This window comes from Aphidius gifuensis, linkage group LG5 (genome assembly GCF_014905175.1).
Source record: "Aphidius gifuensis isolate YNYX2018 linkage group LG5, ASM1490517v1, whole genome shotgun sequence".
NCBI classification, from domain to species: domain Eukaryota; kingdom Metazoa; phylum Arthropoda; class Insecta; order Hymenoptera; family Braconidae; genus Aphidius; species Aphidius gifuensis.
In genome coordinates, this window is record NC_057792.1 from 12,156,031 (window position 1) to 12,181,862 (window position 25,832).

At 29.5% G+C, this 25,832-nt stretch overlaps 1 protein-coding gene across 1 annotated transcript; it reads right to left on the bottom strand.

Annotated features, from left to right (window-relative positions):
- Window positions 1–16,607: 16,607 nt before the first annotated feature.
- Window positions 16,608–17,333, bottom strand: LOC122856388. Its single transcript, XM_044158062.1, has 2 exons — window positions 16,998–17,333; window positions 16,608–16,871 (listed from the first exon to the last, which is right to left on the bottom strand). Exons 1-2 carry the CDS (start codon window positions 17,331–17,333, stop codon window positions 16,608–16,610), a joined length of 600 nt encoding a protein of 199 aa, XP_044013997.1.
- Window positions 17,334–25,832: the final 8,499 nt, after the last annotated feature.

Here is a 25,832-nt window from a genome sequence, read left to right on the forward strand (position 1 = left end):
AAACTGCATCATCAAGTTCGTTTACCAGTTGTAAGACAGCATAGTCTCACAAATATATATTGTACAAAAAAAGAAAAAAACCAAATTGTTTTATCTGAGCATGAATAAAAATAATTTCGATAAAAAGTGTGTAGAAAATCGATTATCAATTGTCAAATCAATGTATTTACAGTGTTGAGAACAGTGATTTTTTCAATATACACACACATGTTTATACAATCAAAGATGCATCTCAATTCGACTTTTTACTCAATTTCTTATCGGTTATACGGCATAATCAAGTTTAACTATCCGCTGTAAGACAGTATGAACAGACAAATATATATTGTGCAAAAAGTTCATATATTCTGAGTGTTTACTAATGTTGAGCATAAATGACAATTTTTTTATTATCAATACTTCGTCATCAAGTTTGTTTACTAGCCGTAAGACAGCATAGTCTGACAAATATATTGTGCAAAAGGCTAAAAACAAATAGACAAATTGTTTAATCTGAGCAAAAATAAAAATTATTTCAAATAAGTGTGTAAATAATCAATTATCAATTGTCAAAAATTATGTATTCTTGGTGTTGAGAATAGTAATTTTTTCTACATTTAAAAACGCATCTCAGTTTGACTCTCTTTATAATTTTGATCAGTACTGCGTTATATTTGTGTACAAGCTGTAAGACAACGTATATATTGTGCAAAAAGAAAAAAATTTGTATATACTGAGTGTTTACTAATGTTAAATTTGAGCATAAATAACAATTATTTTCACAAAAAGTGTGTAAAAAATCGATCAATAGTTGTAAAAAATTATGTGTATAGTGTTAAGATCGGTGATTTTTCTTTTTTACTATACGCACATATTTATACATAACCAATACTGATGAATACAGGAACTTGACAGAAAGAAAAATAAACAATAACAACATGAGACTTGGGAACATAGGTTGAAGTATCATTATTTGACTCGCGCCATCGATGCGATATTGAATACTATACTGACATATATAAAGGTTTTTTCACACCATCTAAATATGTTAGCTTTCTTGCTCTATAGACCGATGCTTCTGGCAGCTGATTTAGATAATCGAAAATAAATCCTTTCGTAAATAAAAATATTTTATATTTTTGTTTACACATGATGTAAAAAAAAAACTCATTATAAACTTAATGGAAAAAAAAAATAAACAATAACATGTGACTTCGGAACATAGCTTAAAGTATCATTATTTAATTTCCGCCATCGATGCGATATTGGATACTGTGGTAAATATAAAGGTTTCCCACACCATCTACTACTACCTTGCACAATTTCATTTTTATAATGTTGTCAAATTGCTCTGGACTTGGAAACCATATTGCTTTGATCTGATTTGGTTTTATAATGTTTGTCAGAGTGCAGTAAGGTTTTATAAATAATCTTCAAGAAAAACGCAATTTCTAAAAATGATTTTAAAGTTTAAAAAAAAGGTATACATCTCAAAAATCTGTTTTTATTTTTATTAAAAAGATTCAATTAATTTATAAGATGATCAGAAGACAGAATATTTTTCACATCAATCAAATAATATATTCCAAAAGGCACAAGAAACAAAGGCACGATAAAGACAAAAGGATCTATAAACAAAAGGTTACGTTTATCAGCAAGCATGTGTATGTTGTATATTAGTACATTAGCACACCTGATGAGCAGGATTCGCGCCCATATCCCAACGGCATATGGCGGAGGCACCATCGCTGCGATATTGAATACTGTACTGTACTGATATAAATGAAGGTTCTCTCACACCATTCTACTATTATTGCTCAATTTTATTTCATAAGGTCGTCGAATTGCTCTGGACTTAGAAGCCATAATGCTTTGATTTAATTTTGGTTTTTAATGTTTGTCAGAGTGCCAGGAGTTTTTAAGATAATATCAAGAAAAACGCAATTTCTGAAATTGATTTTGAAGTTTAAAAAAAAAGTATACATCTAAAAATTCTGTTTTTTTTTTAAAAAAAAAGTGTGATATTGATTTAATAAAATGATCAGAAGCCATAATATATTTATCTGATCAATCATATTTTAAAATAATTTCCCGAGGAATTGAGGGTTAGGGTTAGCTGGATAATATATAGGCACGGTAGTTAAATCTCGTTTCGCCCACTTTTTTTTTTTTTCTCATACTTGACGCGAGGCACTACCGTGCCTCTTGATAAATATGCAACAAAATGGCAACAAAGTTTATGCTAATTTAGTATCTCCACTTCGAGTTAGTTCACTGACTAATGAAGATATAGAGCCTTTAGAAACTAGGAAAATTAAGTTTACAGAGGATAAATCTCTTTCACATCCCGATTTTACATCAAGGATAAATCAGCTTTGCACATACATTGATAATTTTCCTCCAAATTCCGTATGCATATTTGCGACCAATGAGTATTTTGAATGAAGCAATGCTTGAAAAAACGAAGTCAGAAGAAATTATACTTATTGCAAAAGATTCATTCCATGGTTCAAAATCTCTTCAACAACAAACTGAAAAGCTTATTGAAAAATACAAAGATGATGCTTCACGTACTGCAGGATTAATGAAAGAAATAAAGATCAGAATAGGTGCAAAAATTATGATTCGTCGAAACATTGACCTTACTTGGCGACTGGTAAATGGTTCAATTGGTGTTATTCAGTCAATTAATAAGGCGAACTGGTGATATCGATACACTCAGCGTTACTTTTCATGATAGTTACACAGGAAATATTGAATTCGCTTAGCTTATTCCTTAATTAATCAATGTAGCCATAAAACTTATGTTTTTAGCTACATCGTTTTCTTGGAAATTTTTATCGATAAAGCATAAAATTACATCTATCCAATTTATTTCATAGATAAAAAAATATAGTCAAGTCCCCCAAGGTGCACCCTAAGTGTTCCGAGATTTTTATTTTTTTTTTGTTGTTTGTTTTTTCATTTTGTTGTAAAATGAATGACTATTTTTTTTGTTTTGTTTTATTTTCTAATGTTGTTTATTTCTGTTTTTTAATAAAAAAAAAAATAAACGACCGAAAAATTTCAAAAAAATAACGTTAAGTCTACAGATGAAGCGTCATCGATTGAAACATTGCCGAAATCGATCTGTCAATATTTGAAATTGGGCCCTATCGAAAAATGGAAATATTAAATCTAATAAGGCCCAAAAATTCAAAATAAATATATTATGATAATTGCTATTGGGAAAAAAAAAAAACATAAATTTCATTTAACATCAACTAATTCGGTTCGGCGGTTCAAAAAATATTTTGCAAAAACAAATTCTGACATTTTTGTTTAATAAAAAAATAAACGACCAAATTTCAAAAAAAAATATCGGAGAGTCTACACATGCGTCGTCGATGAATCATTGCCGGATCCGATCCGTCAATATTTGAAATGGACCCTGTAGAAAAAATGGCACTATCACAACTGATAAGGCCCAAAAATTGAAAATAAATACGATGATTGCTTTTGGGAAAAAAAATGGAACCTAATGGGCTTTATAGAAGCCAATTCGATTCAGAACTTTTATTTTTATCGCGAAATAACAAAAAGTCACACGAAAAGTGAAAACATAAGTGTCCTACGGAACACTAAAAAACTCAAGGACAACCAGAAGCTAGAAAAAAGATGAAGCCAAGGGATTAATGTTGCCAAAAAAATTATGTTTCCAGTACCGGTAATTAATATTCCTTCGCTACATCTTTTCTTTAGCCACTGCTTTTCCTTTGGACAAATGTCAATACATTGTTAAAATAATAAACTACAGGTCATTTATTTATTGAACGAATAAAATGACTAATGCTGGGAAGTAGCTCAAATAATATGTATCTAAAAAATTAATGATGCGTAAAAAGCAATATTGATCCTTCAGCTACATCTTTTTCTCAGCTACTCCTTTTAAGTACAAGTAGCGATTTTATTTTTTTTTCCAAAAACTATTATTTAAAAGACAAAATGTTATAATAATTTTTTTTGGCATTCGTACTTAAAAAAGACTACATTACACCCGTATTTTCATGTGTAAAGTTTTCAATATACACATTAATAAAAATAATGTGCAGTTTTTCATTTTACACATTGTTTTGACTGAAATAATGCGTAAAATGAAAAACTACACATTATTTTTTTAATTTTTAATGGGAAACCACCAACACAACTAAACATTGTATGACGGTGTGATATTTTTTTTTTTTTTTATAAACTGGTGCAGCCCTCTGACGACTAAACATGCTGAACATATAACTAAACATAACCATTTATACTTTGTATACATTCTGTCTAAATATAAGTGACGCTTGAGACAGTTTAACAACAAAATACAATCTTATTTCAACAAAAATTAATTATTAAAATATATCATATTAACAAAAAAAATTAAATAAAATATGTGACAGTGAAACTATAATGCCAAAAAAAATCAAAAGAGTTTATATATATAAAAAAGCATACATGGAATTTAAAAAAAAAAAAAAACATTTAATAAATTGTTGAGATATATCAAAATAGATAGATATTTTATAAATGTAGGATACTATTATTTTTTTTTTTTATTGAGGCCATCTGATTTATTTGTTATTCTTATTTATTCAAAGCAATATTGTTATTTATTAATATCAATTTTATTTTTTGTATTCATGTTAATTTTATTTTTTGTGATCATATTAATTTTCTTTCGTTTAATCATATAATTTTGTTTATTTGAATCATATTAATTTTGTTTATTTAAATCATATCGTTTTGTTTATTTAAATCATATTAATTTTGTTCATTTAAATCATATTAATTTTTTTTTTTTTTTTAATAATATTAATTTTTTTTTTTTTAATTCTAGGGGGGTTTCACCCCCCCACGAGGGCTCCGCCCTTCGAACCCACCAGAGCTCCTCGCCCTTGACCCGCATTAACGCCCCACGTATTTCTTGATCGTAATTAATATCAAATGGTCCAATTATTTTGTAGTCTCTTTCAAGTACTTATGGCAAAAAATAGTATGGCATTGTGTAATGCTGATGACTCTTACGATATTGAGGCTTTGCTCGTCACATGCACAGCATTGCCTCAAAATCGTGCGAGTATCATCAGCCTTACACCCTAGTAAAGCAATATACTATTAAAGAGTTTTTATAGGCGCTTACTTTGAGCTATGATGAAACTCTCTGAGTTCAGTGGTTCAAAAGTTATAGACTTTCGTTTTTTTTTGGTTCATAAATTCAATACTGCCGCTGAGCTCTTAGCCTCCGTAAAATCCTAAGTACGAGTAAGAGATGAAGCTAAAGAATTAATGTAGCCAAAAAATTACGTTTATAGCAACATGATTCCCTAGCTACATCTTTTCGTCAGCTATCTTTTCTTTGGCTATTTTTGTTTTTAAACGAGCAGTAGCTACGGAAAAAATGAAGCTCCTTAATTAATTAATGTAGCCAGAAATCTTATGTTTTTAGCTAAATCTTTTATTTAGCCACTGCTTTTCTTTCGACATTTTCGTTGTTGAAATAATAAACTACAGGTCTTGTATTTATTAAACGAATAAAATCACTAATGCTGAGCTGTAGCTTAAATAAGATATAGCTAAAAAAGTAAAGATGCGTAAAAATCAATGTTTCCGACAATATTCATTTTTTTAAAAACTTACAATGTTTCAAGCAATAATGATCCCTCAGCTACATCTTTTTCTCAGCTAATGCTTGTTTACAGCAACAATGATTCCCTAGCTACATCTTTTCGTTGGCTATTTTCGTTTTTAAAATAAAAAGTGACATGTATTTTATTCAACAAATACATAGAAATATCAGGAACAATCAGTAGCTACGGAAAGAATGAAGCTCCTTAATGTGGTGCGCGCACCATCGATGCGATATTGAATACGATTGTAAATAAAGGTTTTTTCAGACCATCTACCATCATTTTTCACACCTTGCTCAATTTTATTTTATAATGTTGTCAATAGATCTGGACTTTGAAAACTTAAATCTTAATTTCTGTAAAGTTGTAAGATTGCTCTAGAGTTTTAAAAATATTTCAACAAAAACGCAAACTTCTTAATTTGATGTCATTGTTTGAGAAAAAGAATACGTCTAAAAAATTCGATTTTCGAATTTTTTATCTTACCGAATTTTTTTATCTTATAATTACTAAAAGCGTGAAAATTTTGGAGGGTGAGGGGTTTGCTCTATGTCGCTCAGGCAGAGTAGTTATTTGCGTTTCCCCACTTTTTTTTTTACTCATACTTGACATGAGGCACTAACGTGCCTCTTGACTACATTTGAAGAAATATTTATGTACGTTTGCATATAACCATATTTTAAATTATCAATCAATTTTTGAGATAGACTTACTAATTTTTTGGCCACAATAATTCTTTAGCTTCATCTCTTTCTTAGCCACTGCTCGTACTTGGGATTTTACGGAGACCATACGCTCAGCGGCAGTATTGAATCTATCGACCAAAAAAAAAAAAAGAAAGTCTATAACTTATACCAATTGTTTTTATTTACTTATTTTCATTTATCAATTAATATTGTCTCACTGTAACAACAATTCAAATTTTTCTAATAGTTTGTTTATCGAATTTATTTTCCTTAAATTCTTTTTGCGTACCGTGTCAAACACAAAATATATTTATTCATCATTAATTACTCTGAATAAAAAAATTATTTTACTTTATTATCAGACTTCAATAAGTTTTATTCTACTCTCAGTTAAATTTTTCAACAATAGTAAATTATATTATGACCATTCTATAAATGTATATTAATTTATTTTCATTTTTAAATCTCCGACACAATTAATTTATTCTTCAACATCCTCATAATTTTAATTTTAAATATTATCAAATATTTTTACCCAACCATGAATTTTTCTATTTTTAACAATCAACAAAAAAGCGTTTATTTGAAATCTACTATCAATTTTACACGACTGAGAGATTTATTAATTTATATAATATTTATTAATTCTAATTCTTATCAAGCAACAAACTACCTTGTTTACCGAGAAAAGAAACTTTACATAGATTACCATCGGTTCCTGTATTTGATACTTGATCCAACTCACTCATCATATATTTTTTTTTTTTTTTATTTATTATTATTTGTATATCAATTCAAAGAATTATTTATATTTACTTTTTGACTTTATTTCTTTTTCTATAAATCGAAATTATTATACATTCATTATACTTTTATCATTCTTTTTAAAATATTCATTTATTCAGTTATTTCTCCTTATCTTAATTTTTAATTTAATATCAATAATCATTATTATTTTATTTAACCTTCAATAGTTATTAATAAAATTTATCTGTGACTCACTAATTATTACTGTATAAAATATATAATCATTCCCAAAATATTGTATCGTTAATTTAAATGTATATCTCTTGGAAATTTTTACAATAAACAATTAATTATTAATTTTACCTGAATTAACAAATCAAAAAAAATATTATCAAGTACTATTATTATTTACAAAGAATATACTAAATTTTTAAGATTGACTTATATACTCTCTATTGTTATTTAAATAATTTATCCCTCTGAAATCTTTGAAACAAACAATATTTTTTTTTAGTTTCCATTTTTAATTAATGTATTTGAAATCTATGCCCATAAAATTGTTATCTATTGAATTTTTAATTATCAAATTTTTATTAGGTATATAAATCCATAAAGGAATATTTTTCTGATAAATTTTCAATTAAAAAAAAATGTTTATATTAATAAAATTATCACCAGTCTTTTAAATATGAACCTTTTATTTTTCTATTTAAATTTCATTTTTATTTTACTTGAATTTATTTTTATTTATTATTTTGAATGTTTATCAAAAAAAATATTTCCAAAAGAACATTATTCAATAAAATCCTAATCTACATTTTAATCATTTCATTTTTCAAAAAATCAGACAAGTAAATAAAATTTTAAAGTTTCTATATAAAAAAAAATAATCAACAGTTTATGTTGTGTAATTGTTCTAGCAAGTACATTGTTATATACCCAATACTAATATCTGAAATTTTTATTCCTTTTTTTTATTTATCTATATTATTGTTTTAGTTTTTATTATTATTAACATCAATCTATCTTTATGCTAATTGTTAATTTCAAAAAAAACTTTCTTCTGTCATTTACCAAAAATTATTCTTGTGGGAAAACAAAAAAAATAGTATCTCATGATCAACAAGGCCCAATTAATTAATCAAATTTTATTATTTTACCAAATTCGAAATATCGCGTAAATATTGTCTTTAAATAATTCTCTTTTTAAACTTTTAATCTCGAATTTAATATTTTAAAATTTTTACTGACTCTAATTATTATATTTTTATTCATTATCAATTCTAATCAAAATCTATATGAATCATATTTTAATATATTTTGTTATTACATATGCTATAATTTATCTTTACTCATACTAAAATTTATCACTTAATTTTTAATATTAAACTATTAACTTTTATGTTTATTAATTTCCAAGTAAATCCTATCCCAACTAAAACACTGCACGACTATCTATTTATATTTATATATATTTGTAACTTTACCATACTTTTGTTTTTGTATCCATTTTGACCATAACTTCGTTCATTATTTTTATTATTTTCAACACTCTTTATATTTTTACTTTTCTTTATAATAATGGAAATTTAGCAATTTATTTACTCAATAATGGGCAGTAAAAAAAAAAAAAACAAAAGATTGATTTGACAAAATTTTAGTTTCATGAAAGATTCAAGAGACAAAGGTGAATATTAAGGTTAAAACTTTTATTATATACAATATATAATTTATTATGTTATTTTTGATCAAATAATGAGTATTCAAAATTAATCTGTTAAATAAACAAATAATACACAAAATAATAGTTATTCAAGTGCTTGACATAATACGACAGCAACATCATAATCACAATACCAAACAACAATAAATAATATGTGGATAAAATTTGGTACTACGTGAACGTAAAGATAGTAAAGATCGTATTTTAGATTGTATTGGATTTCAAGAGACAATTAATGACACTGAAATATTATAAAAAACATCTGATAAATGTACTGGTAATCCTAAATCAGTAAAATTCAAAATAGGACCAGGTGCTATACCAATGTCTGGTAATTTTCATGAGACTTGTACTGGTAGTTCTAATAATATTTCAATCAAATAATGAGTATTTAAAATGAATCTGTCGAATAATTAAATAATACTATTATTCAAGTGCTTGTGCTTGTTATGATCGTGCTTGCCATGATCGTAATGAATTCAAGATCTTGAATGAATTTGTTAAGGACAAAAAAATGGAACAGATGATTAAATATTGAATCATTCAATGAAACAACAACAACAGGAGTAAATAATAACCCGGGAAGAAATGAAAAGATCTTCTTATATATAAAAATATATCTTTAGATATAATAATATATGAAAATATTAGATATAATTATATATGAAGGTATATCTTTATATCTCAACTTATATAAAATTTTCTAGCAGTTTTATGTCGGGATATTTTTATAGATGTATGGATCTTGATATATGGTGTATATATATATTGTAACGAAATTTATTATTTCGCTGGTTCTCGAAATAAATAATTAACAAAAGAGCTCTAATCATTTATTTGCATGTCAACTGAATTGTTAACAATTAATAGGAGTTAATTGTTAATAATTCTAAGGGTCACTGCATAGGCACATAGGACTTACAGTAGCTTAGCACAGAACGCTATCGTTAGACGACACAACTTGTCTGGCTCTCGTACCTTCTCTTGACTGGCTCTCTTGGTTCACTACTGGTTCTCTCGACATCGTTGGATCTCTCGTAAAGGCTCCCTAGGTATCAGACGTTAAGTCCTGGTGAAACTCTGCTTGAATTTCCAATGGCAGACTAATACTAATGATCACGCTATATGGTTCTCTTAGTATAATAATAATAATAATTATATTTTCGCTACATAATGTGTATGTGATGGTTAGACCATCATCACACATAAATGTGTATGTGTGAGTTCGCGAATGGATCGCTGTAAATTGAGATATATTATTATTGCAATGGCAACGTATGTGTAAGACCTGGTCACGGATGGATCGCTGTATGGTTCCCTATACAAAATACTCATTTCATATGTAGAATATTTGCTCCTACACTTATGATACTTGTGACGTCAGTATTTTGCCATAGTATAGTCTCAATGTAATATAGGCGTATGTAACACACTATACTTGGTTCACGATAGTTCCCTCAGGTTTAGTTACGTATTTCATAGTCCGATCAGGTGGACCGCGCCCCTCTACCATTTCTAAGACTGAGTTAGGTTCTCGTATTTTGTTCTCGTTACTCCTACGGCTGTTGGCTTCCGAGATAACCAACATGGCTCCCCCCGGTGATTTAGAGGAGGATGGTGAGAAATCCTAGTTGTTAACTTTGGCCGATAGTTCTCGCCGCGCAGGTCAGAAAATCGGTTACAATATATATATCTTTTGATATAATTACACATATATTTATGTATCAAGAGATATGAAGACATCCTCTAAATTATAAAGGTTACATTCAAACAAATTTTTCCATACACAAATATACTCAATATATGAGTATATATCTAAAGATATGAAGAGACAGTTCTTACCCTTGTAGGAATTACCAAGACTCACAAAAATGCCAAGTTTTCTCCCAATGCTGGGCAGCTGATTGTGCGCCATTCATGAGCTATAAGGCTTGGCTGATTCACGGTTGGTTCTTCGCTTACCAAGGCTAGTGCCGACCATTCGTTGAAGAAGCAATTCATCGGCCAAATCTTGGTAAACGATTTGGTGGCTGAGACTAGAAACAAATGATTAAGCCAAGGAGTGGCTCATTAAGAGCTAGCCGGCTATTGATTCATTCATCGGCTGAGCCTCAGTTAATTATTGGGGGGCCAGGACTTGGAATATACAATTAAACAAAGTCGACATTAAAGACTGCAGCCAACCTGTGACTTGCCATTCGTCAGCCGAGTGTCGATTGTTTTAAGTCACCTGGTGAATCTTAAACATATATAAATAAATTAATAAGAGCCAGTTGATATCGAAAGTTTTCAATAATTGTATAAAATTGTATATATTTATTATATACTGTATAACGTAACTTATTTTTTACATAACGAAAATTCGAAAAAGATCTGGTAACGGTTCCGGGGCATGTTGCTCGCGTTACCGTTGAAAATGAAAAATTGTCAATACCGGTGTCAGTACAGTAGGGCCGTGTTAAATTTATTTATTTTAATGATTTTGAACCGTAACAATATAATATTAGTCAATTTTTTTCAATCTTTGAAATAAAAATGACAAAAATTCTATTTTTTATTATTTTATGAAAACTATAATTTATTTTGAAAAAAGTTTTAAATAAAAATTGAAGGATTTTACCACGCGCTCTTTTTAAATCCTGTACGATTTTCGCAAAAGTTAGGGCGTTTTTAAAAAATTACTAAAAAACTAGGCATAAACAACCCATCTTTTGAAACTGCATCGGTCATCATAGGAAAGGGCATTTCAGTCACTTTTTTTTTTTTCTAAAAACTAAATTAAAAAAAAAAAAAAAATCGGTTTTTTTCATTTTTTATAAAAATGTGTTCCATAGATAAAAATGGTTTCGGAGAGGTGATAGATTTTTGGAGTACGCATGTTTGACGCCTAATACGAAGTCTATAACACTATTTTATCACCAGTTATACTTTGCCTAAAAAATGAAAACGGCACAACTGTCAAAATAGAGTAGTCACAGAGGTTTCATATTCGGTTTGAAATAATAATTTTTTAAAAATCTATAACTCCTTATTTTATAACTTATAATGAAATACTTTTATGCACAATTTTTCAACAATTTGGGGCAAAGTGGCGTCTATATAACAAACCTCGTGTCAAAAAATATTGTATATAGGTTTAACTCATACGTGAAGAAGGTGATCCTCCAAGACTTTAAAGGTGTCAATACTCGTGCAAGAATCACCTACTTCACGTTCTAGTTTTTTTTAATAGGGGCTATATAAATAATAAAAATGAATTGTTTTAAACAATTAAAGATAGTATTTTTTTTGAATCAATTTTTCTCCTGATGATATATCTAAATATATTATGATATATCTAAATATACTATGATATCTAAATATATAATGATACATCTAAATATATTATGATGTATCTGAATATATTGTGATATATCTAAAAATATTATATCTTCTTTGATATTAAAAGATAGCGCCATAATCAATATATTTAGTTATTTCTCGATATATCTTGATATCAAGATATCCTGTGATCTCTTGATATATTATTATATCTAAGAAGATTTTTTTATTTTTTTCCAGGAATTTAATAAATGATGTACCAAGTGGAAATCAAAATAACAACAATATTGATCATATATAAACAACAGCAATCATAATAGAACAAATACATGGTGGTGGTGGTGGCGGCGATGATGCACCATCTTGTGTTTGTGGTTAATTCGCTCATAAAAAAGATGTTGAAAAAAATCGATCAATAATTGACATTAAATTTTTTTAACATCAAATAAATCGTTATTTTTTTTTATTTTTTTTTTTTATTTAAGTATTGAGGAGATAGCTACTAAATTAAAATCAAATTTATTTCCATTATAATTCGTATTAATTTTATTTATATCAGGCTGTAACATGTCATCTAAAGTTGATATATCGGGAAAGTATTGAAAGATCCTGACAAAAATCCTGAAGATAAAAGCAATTGAAAAAACTCAGTATTTCAAGAATATATATATATAAAATAAAAAATACATAAATAGTAACAGAAGTGTTTGGCTGACTAGTTGTTCAATAAATAAGTATCTATATACAATTATATTCTGTTTTAAGTTTTTAAATTAGAATTTCATTTAAATAGATCCTTAATATTATAACTAATCAACAAATTTAAAAATTTCTATCATAATTGATAATGAATTTTTTTTATGACATTTATTTATTATTTTTATTGAACAAATATCTAATGTTTGTATCTAAGAAATTAAAAAAAACAAAAAAACATTCGACTTAAAAAAAACAAAACTTTTGGAACATTTGTCTTTTGGGAAAAAAAAACTTTTGGAACATTTGTCTTTTGAAAAAAAAAACTTTTGCAACATTTGACCTTTGGAAAGAAAAACTTTTGGAACTTTTATATTTAGGACAAAAAAAATGGAACTTTTGGTTACCTACCCTAACGGTTTAAGAAACTTAATGCCTCCAGAGGAGTTATATTAGGATCGGGGTATGGAATATGACAGAAAATGTGTAGTTCTAGTCAGTGAACGTCGTGTATTCTTTGTTTTCGTCACATACGACGAAACATATTTTCATAGTAACGTACGAATTTCCGGAACGTTAATTTTTCATAGTTTCTGACTCATTTTTCCGATTATTGCGTGGGTCAGGGTTAAGTAATGATAAAACCAGTGTTTAGAACGAATCTTAGCATCTATGAAGCTGATTAACGTGATTTCTTTTTTTTCACTGTCAACAATGTAGCCACTTTATAGGATTTTAAAGTTTCGTCCAGTCGAATTAAAGAACAGAAACTCCCTAATAACTAACCGTCTAAGAACATCAAAGCTTCCAGAGAAGATAGAAGATATCAGGGTATGGAATATGATAGAAAATGTGTAGTTCTAGTCAATGAACGTCGTCCATTCTTTGTTATGGTCGTGATGCTTCCAAGCAAGTAATATTGGGATCTGTCGTATAAAATATGAAAGCAAACATCTAGTTCTAGTCAACGAACGTCGTGTATTCTTTGTCTTCGTCATACATACGTTTTCCATAGTAACGTACGAATTTCTGAAACGTTAATTTTCCATAGTTTCCGACTTCTTTTTCCGATTATTGCATGGGTCAGGGTCAAGTAATGATAAAACCCGTGTCTTAGAACGAATCTCAGCATCTATGGAGCTGGTTAACGTGATTTCTGTTTTTTCACTGTCACAAATCTAGCCACTTGACAGGATTTTTAAGTTTCGTCCAGTCGTACTAAAAAACAGAAACCACCTGATAACTAACCGTCTAAGAACATTAAAGCTTCCAGAGAAGTTATATTAGGATCGGGGTATGGAATATGACAGGAAATGTCTAGTTCCAGAGAATGAACGTCGTTTATTCTTTGTTATTGTCGTGATGCTTCCAAGCAAGTTATGTTCAGATCTGTCGTATGAAATATGAAAGAAAACATCTAGTTCTAGTCAACGAACGTCGTGTATTCTTCGTTCTCGTCGTATGTTTTCCATAGTAACGTACGAATTTCTGAAACGTTAATTTTCCATAGTTTCCGACTTCTTTTTCCGATTATTGCATGGGTCAGGGTCAAGTAATGATAAAACCCGTGTCTTAGAACGAATCTTAGCATCCATGAAGCTATAGAAAAAACATCAAAAACATAAATGAAATATGATAGAAAATGATAAATAATAAAATGAGGGAATCATTGTTGCTATAAACGTAATTTTTAGCTCATTCTTCAGCTTCATGTTTTACTTAGTCACCATTCGTACTTAGGATTTGACGGGCCATACGCTCAGCCATACGCTCAGCGGGAGTATTGAATTTATCAACAAAAAAAAAGAAAGTCAGAGAGTTCATTCATAGCTCAAAAGCGACTCTAAAAAGACCGATAGTTTATTATTTTAACAACGAAAATTAAAACATAATTTTTTTGGAAACATCAATTAATCTTTCCTTCAGCTACTGATTGTTTATGGGATTTTTAATTACACTTGAAATGATAAATATGACTGGTTGAATTTTTAGTTTGTTCAAATAATGTTCATAAAACATGTATTCGACGTAAAATTTTATTTGAATTATTAACAAATAATAAAAATTTTTTTTTTCATGAAGATATATATTATAAAAGTTATAGGTATATATATTCATATATATTGTGTATCGCACCACGTATCCAAATATACCACGATAATTTCACAAGGGTTGTAAGGCTTTCGTTCGATACAGGGCTATCAAAAGATGTAGAGGATAGATTCTAACTTGAAATAATAGGAATAACACTCTAAATAAATCCAAACACTGTGGCTTAAATCTTATTAATATATTCACTTTATTATTTCACTAAAATTATTACATAATTCTAATCTTAGAATAGAGAGTGTTTTGAGAGGAGCGATGCGTCCTTTGGCACGCAAAAGTTGTGTATATGTGTTGCCTTGCTGATCATTGGATTTCAAATAGATACACGCTCCGTACCATGGTAGAAGTACTACAGGTATGGCAGTAGTCCATGCTTTTTTCGTCGCGTTCTGTGCAGCCTTATTTTTTCAACCAATCAACAACGCGCCATCGAGCTGTTTTGCTTTTCTTTCTAACACGCAATCTCTATTATAAGAGCCTCTCTCTCTAACATACTGTTTTGACAACTATTTTTTATATTGTTGTAAATACTAATAAATATATGTGGAGCATGTTTATAAAAAATCAGAAAAATAAAAAAACCAAGACAGTTCAACAAATAAATTATAATATTTTCATTATTGTTGTTTTTTTTATGCCACAAACAATGGAGGTTGTGTTGTATTTATTATACTTGGATTTATTTATTTAATATAAATAATTAATTTTTATTTTTGATGTATGTGAATCATTATAAAATATACCAAATCTAGTTGAATAAGTATGATAACTTTTGAAAAATTTAAAAAAAACTTGAAAATTTTCTTAACAAATTTGTATCGCGCGCGCATAAAGTCTTCCATTTTTGCGGCGAGAAGGCGACCTTTTAATTGGTCGATTCACAGCGGCCAAACCAGGCTGCGCACTGCCATACCTGTAGTATTTCTACCATGCTCCGTACGCCTTTTCACTAGTGTCACAAAAACCACGTAATTGTAAATTTATTATGTTCTTTAAAATAATATGTCTATTAAAAGATAATTCATTTAACATTTGTAATTGGTTGTAAAATGTCAACCATTGAGTTTGTATCGGAAGTGAGACTGGGTCATCCCATTCACTATGTATATTCCACAGCTGTTGCATAATCATTTTTGCTATCATTACAACAGGACCAAAAAGTCCAAGTGGATCAAATTTCAGAGAAAATTTTTCTTTTTGTTATTTCTTTAAAGACAATTGTTTTAACAGTTTAATTGTGTCAGTATTGGATTTCCAGTAAATTCCAAGTGTTTTTATTGCACGAGAATCTTCTAATTGTAATTGTAAATTTTTATAAGACTCAGGTAAGCCTTCTTATAATTTGGGTTCATTTGAAGCCCATTTGCGTATGTTCAACATACCTCTTTTCAGCAGAGGGATTAATTCATTTCTCAATTTGAATGCTTCTTCTATGTTTTGTGTACCAGCCCATCTACATAAAGATCTCTTTTTAATATCTCTGATGCAAAAAAAAATTCTTCTTTTTCATCCTCCGCTAATTGATGTAAACAACGTATAGCTAAAAAGGGTGATGGAGCTAGACCAAAGGTCACAGTATTGAGCATATATGTTTTGATAATACCACTTGAATCTCTCCATAGGATTCGTTGATATTTTCTATCTTCTGGGCGTACCAGAAATTGTCTGTACATTTTTTCTATATCACCAGTTAGATTATTGATGAATTCTAAAGCGAAGTAATAAAGAAAAAATGTCTGCTTGTATTGTTGGACCAACTCGTAATATATCATTAAGCGTGTGGCGATTGTTATCTTTTGCTGACTCATCAAATACCACACGTACTTTAGTCGTTTGACTATCTTCTTTGGTTACTGCATGATGAGGAAGATAGAAACCATCTTTGGTTAGATTTTTGTCTAATATCTGAGACATATGTCCTAAGTCAAGATATTCTTGTAGTACAGCTTCATATTGTATCTTTAACATAGGATTAGTTTGAAGTTTTTTCTCTAGAGAATTTAATCTTTTTATTGCTATAGACCGAGTCTCTCCTAATTGATTGACTGGTTGTTCAAATAGTAGTGCGACAATGTATCATCCTACCTCATTTCTTGTGACATGTTGAAAAAACCGTTCTTCACATGCTAATTCATCTGCTGTGAGATGACAAACATCTTTTACTTCTTCAATTTCCCAAAATATTGAGAAATCAAAGTGCATGTCTGATGCCATGTGGCAAGACACTTGTTGTGATGGGACCTTTGTAGGTGCACTCCCCCCGATGACCCATCCAAATTTAGTTCTTTGTAAGAATAAATCAGGGCCACCAGATTTAGACAAATCTATTTGTCCTTGTGTAAATAATGACATGGTAACACCTGCTCCCAATAAAATATCAACTGAAGCAGGTTGATGAAAATTAGGGTCTGCTAATTTCATTGTATTAGGAATTTTAATTAATTATATCAGATCAGGTATATTTTCTGAAATTCTTGGAACTGTCAGAAAACTCAGTGTTCTTTCATATTTTGTGTGACAAGATTGAATTGTGGTTTTTACAACATGTTTAGAAATTGTTGAAGCTGAACGCACCAATTGAGATTGAACATTTCTTTTTATTTAATTTAAGTTTACTTGCCATACTTTCAGTTATAAAATTTGCAGTTAAGCACGTATCAAGAAGACATCGACATTGTATTTTTTCTTTGTCAGTATTGAATACATTATTGAGTGCTGAGACGACTAATACACTTGTTGTTGAGTTGACTACAAATGCTATAGGTCGTCCTGGATGTATGCTGTAGTCATATTTCTTTATTTTCATCGGTTGCTGGAACAGATGATGTGTTGGCCTGGTTGGACTCAGTGGTCATTGGCCGATGCAAGAATGTATGGTTTCTTCTGTCGCAGGTACGACACCCCATTGAACTGCAATCTTTGACCCCGTGTCCCTTTTTCAGGCAATTCAAGCATAATGAGGCCTTGACTGCAGCCTTATTTTTTTTTCAAAAAATGAATTGACGCATAGAAGGACGTCGGAGTTAACTTGATGAAACTTAGAAAAAATAAGAAGTCCTGTGGTCTAGTGGTCGAGGCGTTTGCCCGGAAAGCAAAAGCCCCGGGTTCGATTCCCGGCAAGGGAACTTCGTTATTTTTTCTAAGTTTCTGGTTTTTTTTTCAAAAAATGAATTGACGCATAGAACGACGTCGGAGTTAACTTGATGAAACTTAGAAAAATAAGGAGTCCTGTGGTCTAGTGGTCGACGCGTTTGCCCGGAAAGCAAGCCCCGGGTTCGATTCCCGGCAAGGGAACTTCGTTATTTGTTCTAAGTTTCTGGTTTTTTCTTCTTGTGTAAAACCTTTGAATATCTCACAACTATATATAGAATGTGTCTCAGAACATATTAGGCAGACACGTGTAGTAGTTGTTGTCAACAATATTCCACCCTTTTTAACTTGGGTTTTTTCACTCTTTGTATCATTTGATTTTTCTTCTTGTGTAAAAAAATCTGAGCAAATAGAACGTTGTTCTAAATAATTTAATCAATCAGTGTACTTTCGTACTGCACGTGAGTTTATAGTCATTTCCCAGTGACAAATTGTATTATTATTATTTAATTTAGACAGAATCAGATCTGTCAAAGGAAGAACTCAAGCATGAATCATAAACTTTAGATTTTTCAGAGCTCCTAAGTGTTGTCTAAATGTGTAAACTAACTCACCAATTGCTGCTGGAGTATCGTTTTACCTTCTTACTTTATGGTAACTATTTCGACTTATGTCGCAGGTAAAAATTCACTTGGTGAATCCGGCTGGAAGGACCAAAAAATGTATCGCACCACGTATCCAAATATACCACGATAATTTCACAAGGGTTGTAAGGCCTTATGTTTGATACAGGGCTATCAAAGGATGTGGAGGATAGGCTGTAACTTGAAATAATAGGAATAACACTTTAAATAAATCCAAACACTGTGGCTTAACTTCTATTAATATATTCACTTTATTATTTCACTAAAATTATAATTAATTGCATTATATATTGTTTATTGTCATGAACAGACACTACTATTTTATATTGTAAGTATAAAGAAATCCCGTTGTACGCGAATCAATATTAATTAGAGATGTAACGTAAACGAGCGTTGAACAGCAACTGTTTTCTCAGTTTGTTGAAAATTGTTAAGTCCAAAAAATGGGTGTGTACTTAGTTAAAAAATTACTTTTAATTGGTCAAAAATTAGTTCAAGAGAGGGTAAAAAACTAGGTGTAGGTGGTGGGATTTTTAGACATAAAATTGGGCCTTGTGTGGTCCAAAGGGTGGCATAAAAGTACCATGTGTAAACACAAAATATAAATTTTACGACCGGAAAGTGCAAGACGTTTTCATGAATTTATTTTATTTTAAATGTTTAAAAATTTACTTTTTTATTGTCTATTTTACGATTATTCTGTGTATCGAAAATACGTTAGTACAGTTGTTTGACAGATGTGAGATTTTCTCTAATTTCTGACAAATAATGTTTAAAAAAAATATGTTATAATATTACCAAAAAGAAACTTGAGTTTATGGTTTTATTTGTTACGTGATTTTTACTCAAAAAATCTATGCCTAGTTGACCATGTGTGGGAATATTCGAGTTTGTTAAAAGCTATAAAAAGAGTACATGAATTAAATCGTTGTTTAAAAATATTTTAGAAAAAATATAACCCAAAATTGTTAGTCTCATGTTATTTGAAATTGTATGATCTCACGATCTAGCCATAAAAAACAGAGTAATGTTTAAAACTTATTAACTTATTGTATTTTGTTTAAAAAATAAAAAGAATAAAAATCTGGCCAGTCTAAGACCGACAGACATGTGGTTCGACCCAGAACATATTGCAATTCATTAAATGTCAATAATTTTTTTTCTTATTTTTTTTTTCTCTTATTATATTTTCAGGTTTTTTAGGGTCTTTAATAATTATTTTAGAAAAATAATTTTCAAAAAATTCTTTCCTTCGTGTGATAAATATTTCAGCAAACTTTGCACATCTTTCAATTTCTCTTTGGTGATACCAATTGGTTGAGCAAGTGGTGCATCTAATAAAAGTTTAAACGTAATTCCTTTATCATAAATATCGTAATTTTTGGTATTGAATTTGCGTCATAACTATGATAAACATCCATTTGCGAAATATTTTATTATACTTGCACTTCTTACATGAATTATTGATTTTGGTGAGTTTAATTTGTCTGGTAATATTGTTTCAAAGTCTCTGACTATCATATCCTCATCTTTGATTATAATGAATGGTGGACTTCTTGAATCTTTCATAATATTTATATAATCTTGTTCTGTGTCTTGTTCTATCTTTTCTATTTTTTTTTTTCTGGCCATACATACCGAAATTACGATCACAAGAACAATATGAATGGCCACGAACTGGATATAGATGAGTAATTTCAATTTCTAGTTTTCTTGACAATAATGACAAAAATGATTATACTGAATAATTTTTATTTTGGCCACTACAGCCATCTAATAGTAAATATATTTTATTATAAGTATTTAATTTTAATTCCCTGTCAATTTCGTCATATAAAAAATTACATACGGTATTAGCACCTTTTTTGAAATTACCTTCTAGAAACAAGTACATATAACTGTTTTTATAACCGAAGACATTTATATTAAGAACATGAAGCCAGAGAAGCCGCTTGTAAAATTGTTCAGACACAGGAATTTTTGGCAATGGCAAATTTTGCCCAAAATCAAATTCCATGCACAAAACATTTTCTTCGTTCATCATTTTGTTTTTCAATTCTTTATGATGTTGAACATTCATTTTATGATTAATTAATTCATCATTTGCTTCTATTTTACCTTCATTTTCATAACAAAAATCACACACATCTGTGTGTTGTTTTATAAAAGTAAAATTTAAATTATGATTAAAGTATTTTGAGTATGTTGATTCTGAGAGTGGAGTAGTTTCATTACCAGTTGATGCATAATAATCGTTGAATAATTTATATAAGTTTGTTAAAGTTATATCTGGATGATCGAAAGTGAGCAAATTACATTTTTCCAAACTATAATGAGATTGCGAGTGTGGTAATGATAGACAATGTATTTTAATCAATTTTGTTATTTCATTTATTAATTTTAATTCATGTTGTAAATGTGTACCACGGTTATCTTCTAATGGTTGATTATCTATCAATTTTTTTCTCAGAGTTGCAAATCTTACTCTATTTATTTGTAACAAATTACACAAAAACATTTGGCAAACTTGACAACGAATATATATTATATATTACTGAAAGTAATAATTCCACGATATAAGTTTCATGTTCTTTAAATTATCATCAACTGGAGGATTTTTCAATATTATGAAGCCCCCATTGAGCGTGAGCCCAAACATTATCAAAAAACATTTTTTGATATGAAGTTTTAATTTTCTCGAAACATTTTTTTAGGCCACAAGATTTTACTTAATTAAATTCTTTATTTTCTGTAATTATACTCGAAACATTTGAATACTGTTGTCCCTGTTCGATAAATAAATAAATAAATAAATAAATAATTTGAATTAAAAGTCTAGAATATATTCCACTCAATAAAAGTTACCTGATTTTTAGCTTTTTTACTCTTATTTCTTTGCCAATTACTCTCATTTCTATTTCTTTTGCGAGTTAAAGAAATTGCACCTTTATTTGACATTTTTTTAAATTTATTTTTCAACTATCAATAAATTAAAACTTACAAATTCGTGTACTTAATAATTTTGAACCCAAAATATTAATTTTTTAGTGAATGAAGTTAAGACTACCAGATATTTCGACTACCAGATGAATATTCACATAATAACTGACTGATATGTGTTGATACATGAAAAATATAATAAAACACAAAACAAATAAAAAACAAAAGAAAAACAGTAACAAAACCCATTTTTACATTATCATGTTTATCCTACTTATTTTGTGTGATATGCATTTTTAAACAATAATATATATTAAATATTGTGGATAAATAAATGTATTTATTAAAAAACAATTAAAAAACAAAATTGGTTTCACTTACCGCAAATAGTTTATATCATATAATAAAAATTATCATCGTAAGTATATATATATATAATATATATATACAAGTGCGCGAAGCATAGGCTGCACCAACGCACGATACAACTTGAACGACAGCGCGCGATTTGTTTATAAATTAATGTCTCACTAAATAATTAATGAACGAAGCTGAAAATTTAGAAATAACTTTTTGTTATAACGTTGAATTATATTGCCACTGATAAGTTTCTTAATTCATAAATTTTTCCGACTCTTTTCTCTTTCAGTCGATAACGGTAATTTTTCATGGACATCAACCAATAAATAAAAAAAATTAAATAATATAAATCAATAATTTTTTTTCTTCCTATTGTCATTGCTACATTGTAATAAAGCTATATTTAAAATTTCAGTCCGATTCAATAATTTTTCAATAAGTTATCATGATATCAACATACCAAAAAAAATTCAATTTAAAAAAAGCCGTTTTAATTTTTTTTAACGTTAAATAATTATAATTAAAAAAAGTTTATTTGAAAAGAAAAATGTAATTTTTAATTCTATATATGATTGTATTTTTTTTTTTTATTTTTTTTATTTTCCATACTTTTCATACGAGCAACGTCGCTTTTTCTTGGGCTTCGAGCGCTCAACGTGTTATTGCATCCGGACCCTCAATTTGTAATATTTGCTGTCAAATATTGTATTGTCAAATCACATTGTTAAATAAATATAGTTAATCGTTATTATTGAAAAAATATCATCAACAACATTACTATTTTCTTCTCTTGCTAAGTCTTACTAAGTCTTCTCCTACTACGCTGTGGACATGATCTGTTAACCGAAAGGTTAGGGTCGAATTTTACGATACAATTATTACGGGTACTTCGGACATAACAATAATAATGAATCGTAAAAACTTTAAACAATTTTGCTAATAACTCAAATAATGAAATATCAAAAATAAATCAATTTAAAATGAATAAACCAATCATTACCATAAATGCAACAAATTTTAATGCTATCCCCTATATAGAAATTAAGCTGAATAATGGTAAAGACAAAGTCAAAATGATGTTAGATTCGGGAGCAACCCCAAATCTTTTAAAAAAATATCAGGCATCAGGCCTAGAAATTAATGAAAGTGAAATAGAAACTTTACAAGGCATATCGGAGGGTCCTACAAATACTTTGGGTAATGCCAAGATTAAAATTTCGGGGGAAGAAATAATCTGTTTAATCATACCCGATAAAGTGCCTATCAATTGTGCTCGAATCAACGAGCACAATTATAAATTTTGGAAAAACATGTATTGGAAATTAGTGATAATTTCGTAGTTTTCGAAAACCCAAAAATTGAGGGATTTATGAGAATTCCACCAAACAGTCGCAAAGTATGCTCGGCTTTGATAATTAATAATGATAAAAAAGGGGCTACTTGGAACAACTGAATTTGGGTAAAGGTAATTATTGCAGGAGAATGTCTGGTAAAGAATATTAAAGGTAGAGCATGCTTCCACATTTATAATACGAATAGTAATGAAATGGATATTAAAAAACCGAAAATAAAAATGGTCGATTTTAAAATTATTAATGAAAATTCTTTGTGTGAGAATGTAAATGAAAAATTAAAGAAAAATTCTTTGTGTAAGAATGTTAATGAGAAACTAAATGAAATTAAATCATGTAACCCATATAATAAAAAAGCATTTAATATTATTAAAAAGAAAATAATGAACCAAACTGGGGAAGAAATTTTAATTCCGAGTTGAATAAAAATAAATTAAATTCCCTAAATAATACAAAGTCTAACTTATCCGGATACGCGGAAATAAATTCAGTTAATAAGGTGTACACAATAAATAAAGTGAATAATGAACCATTGAGTTCAACGCATTTAGTTCGTCATCGTATTCCCACGACATACAAACTTCCAATCGATAATAAAATTTATAGACCTTCTCATAATTCACGAAAAGAAGTTGAGAGACAAGTACAGAAGAGAATTTTGGAGAGCATAATAAAGCCTTCAGAAAGCCCTTACAATTGTCCTGTTTGGATTGTCTCTAAAAAACCCGATTCCAGAGGCAATATGAGAATACCATAGAATGGTAATAGATTATCAACCATTATATGAAAAAACGATTGCGCATGCGTTCCCGTTACCTAATAGGGGGGATCAAAATATTTCTCTGTATTTGACTTAGCATCGGGATACCATCAAAAAGAAATGGATCCTAAAGATGCGACAAGTCTGCTTTTTCAACTCCACGTAGTCACTGGGGGTTCACACGCATGCCCTTCGGCTTAGCTGACTCCCCTGCAACTTTCCAGCAGTTACTGAATTTAGTCTTTGTCGGTATGCAAGGTAGACGACATAGTCATTTTTGGAAAACCCTCGAAAAACATGACTCAAAAATCACTGAAATGATGGAAAGGCTTCGTAAAGCCAACCTAAGCTTGCAACCACACAAGTGCGAATTCCTCGAAACGGAAGTACATTATTTAGGTCACGTAATTGGTGAAAACGGGGTCAAACCCGATCCAAAAAAATTGAAGCGGTTAAAAATTTCCCTCAGCTCAAAAACCAAAAGAATGTTCGTCAATTCTTAGGGCTTAGTGGATACTACTGTAGATTCATTAAAAATTATTCAAAAATTGCAAAACCTCTTACAAAATTGTTACAAGATGGCGTACAGTTTGTGTGGAAGGAGGAGGAAGAGGAAGCATTTGTTACTCTATGAAACCTCCTTTGTAACGCGCCAATTCTACAATATCCGGATTTGAGTAAACCGTACAACATCACTATGGATGCTTCCGGATACGCAATAGGTGGCGTTTCGTCGCAAGGTGAAATTGGAAATGATAAATCAATAGCTTATTTTTCAAGAGCTCTTAGAAGATCCGAACTTAATTATAGCACATACGAAAAAGGAGGCAGAGCCATTTTGGACTCGGTGGTGAATTTTCGAACTGACGTGTATAATTCAGAATTTACAGTGGTAACTGATCACGAAGCCTTAAAATAGTTCAGTAACCCAGTTCATAATAATAATAGAATATGTAAATGGGGGCTAAAATTAACTCAATATAAATTTAACGTAGTATATAAACCAGGTAAACTAAATTTGATTGCAGACGCACTGTCCAGGCACCCAGTAGAGGAACCTGAAGGCGGACGCGGAAATGATATGTTCGTTGTCACAAGAAACCAAAATAGAATGCGTTATGTTGAAACAAGGCTCCTTGAGGTTGTGACAACACCAAGTTATTCAGAAAAAGAGGGTAGACCGAAGAAGCTGAAAACTTTGGTAGCAAATAAACTTCCAATTTTATCAAAAAAACGAGGGAGACCCAAGAAAATGGATCATTTGGAAACAAATGATATTCCAATTTTATTGAAAAAAAGGGGTCATGCAGAGGTAAGATACAGAAAAAAAAGGAACAAATAGACAAAACGGTCGAGATTACAGGAAGTAAACATCCAGTTGATAACGAAATAGCAGTAGACTTGCCAAATCAAAAAAATAAAGACGACTCAGACTCACAAGACTCAGAATCGAGTGAGGACGAGATCGAAACTACAATTGGACATGTTCCAAATAATATTATGATTTCTAGAGAACCTTTTCAAGTTCAAAAGAATCATAAAATGTACTTTGTATTAGGAAATGGCGAGCCGTGTGATTCAGGCGCCAAGGAGTTATGTCAAAAGCATTACTATGTATTCTGAAACACCCTGTTGAAGCAGGAAGAGCAAGTTGTAAAATGGTGGGTGAAACTTTATTTCCCTCCGATAATTACGATAATTAACTATATAAAAAAATCGTTAAATCACGTTCACGAAATTATGTTAGAAAAAGAAATAAAGTCTGTTGTAATTT

What these genes read in the sequence shown, in the direction of transcription:
- LOC122856388 (XM_044158062.1), bottom strand. Translation starts at nt 17,333, where the DNA reads ATGAAATTAGCAGACCCTAATTTTCATCAACCTGCTTCAGTTGATATT. An exon ending in AACATGTCACAAGAAATGAG is followed by an intron (nt 16,872 to 16,997) that starts GTAGGATGATAC and finishes CCTATGTTAAAG; the next exon opens with ATACAATATGAAGCTGTACT.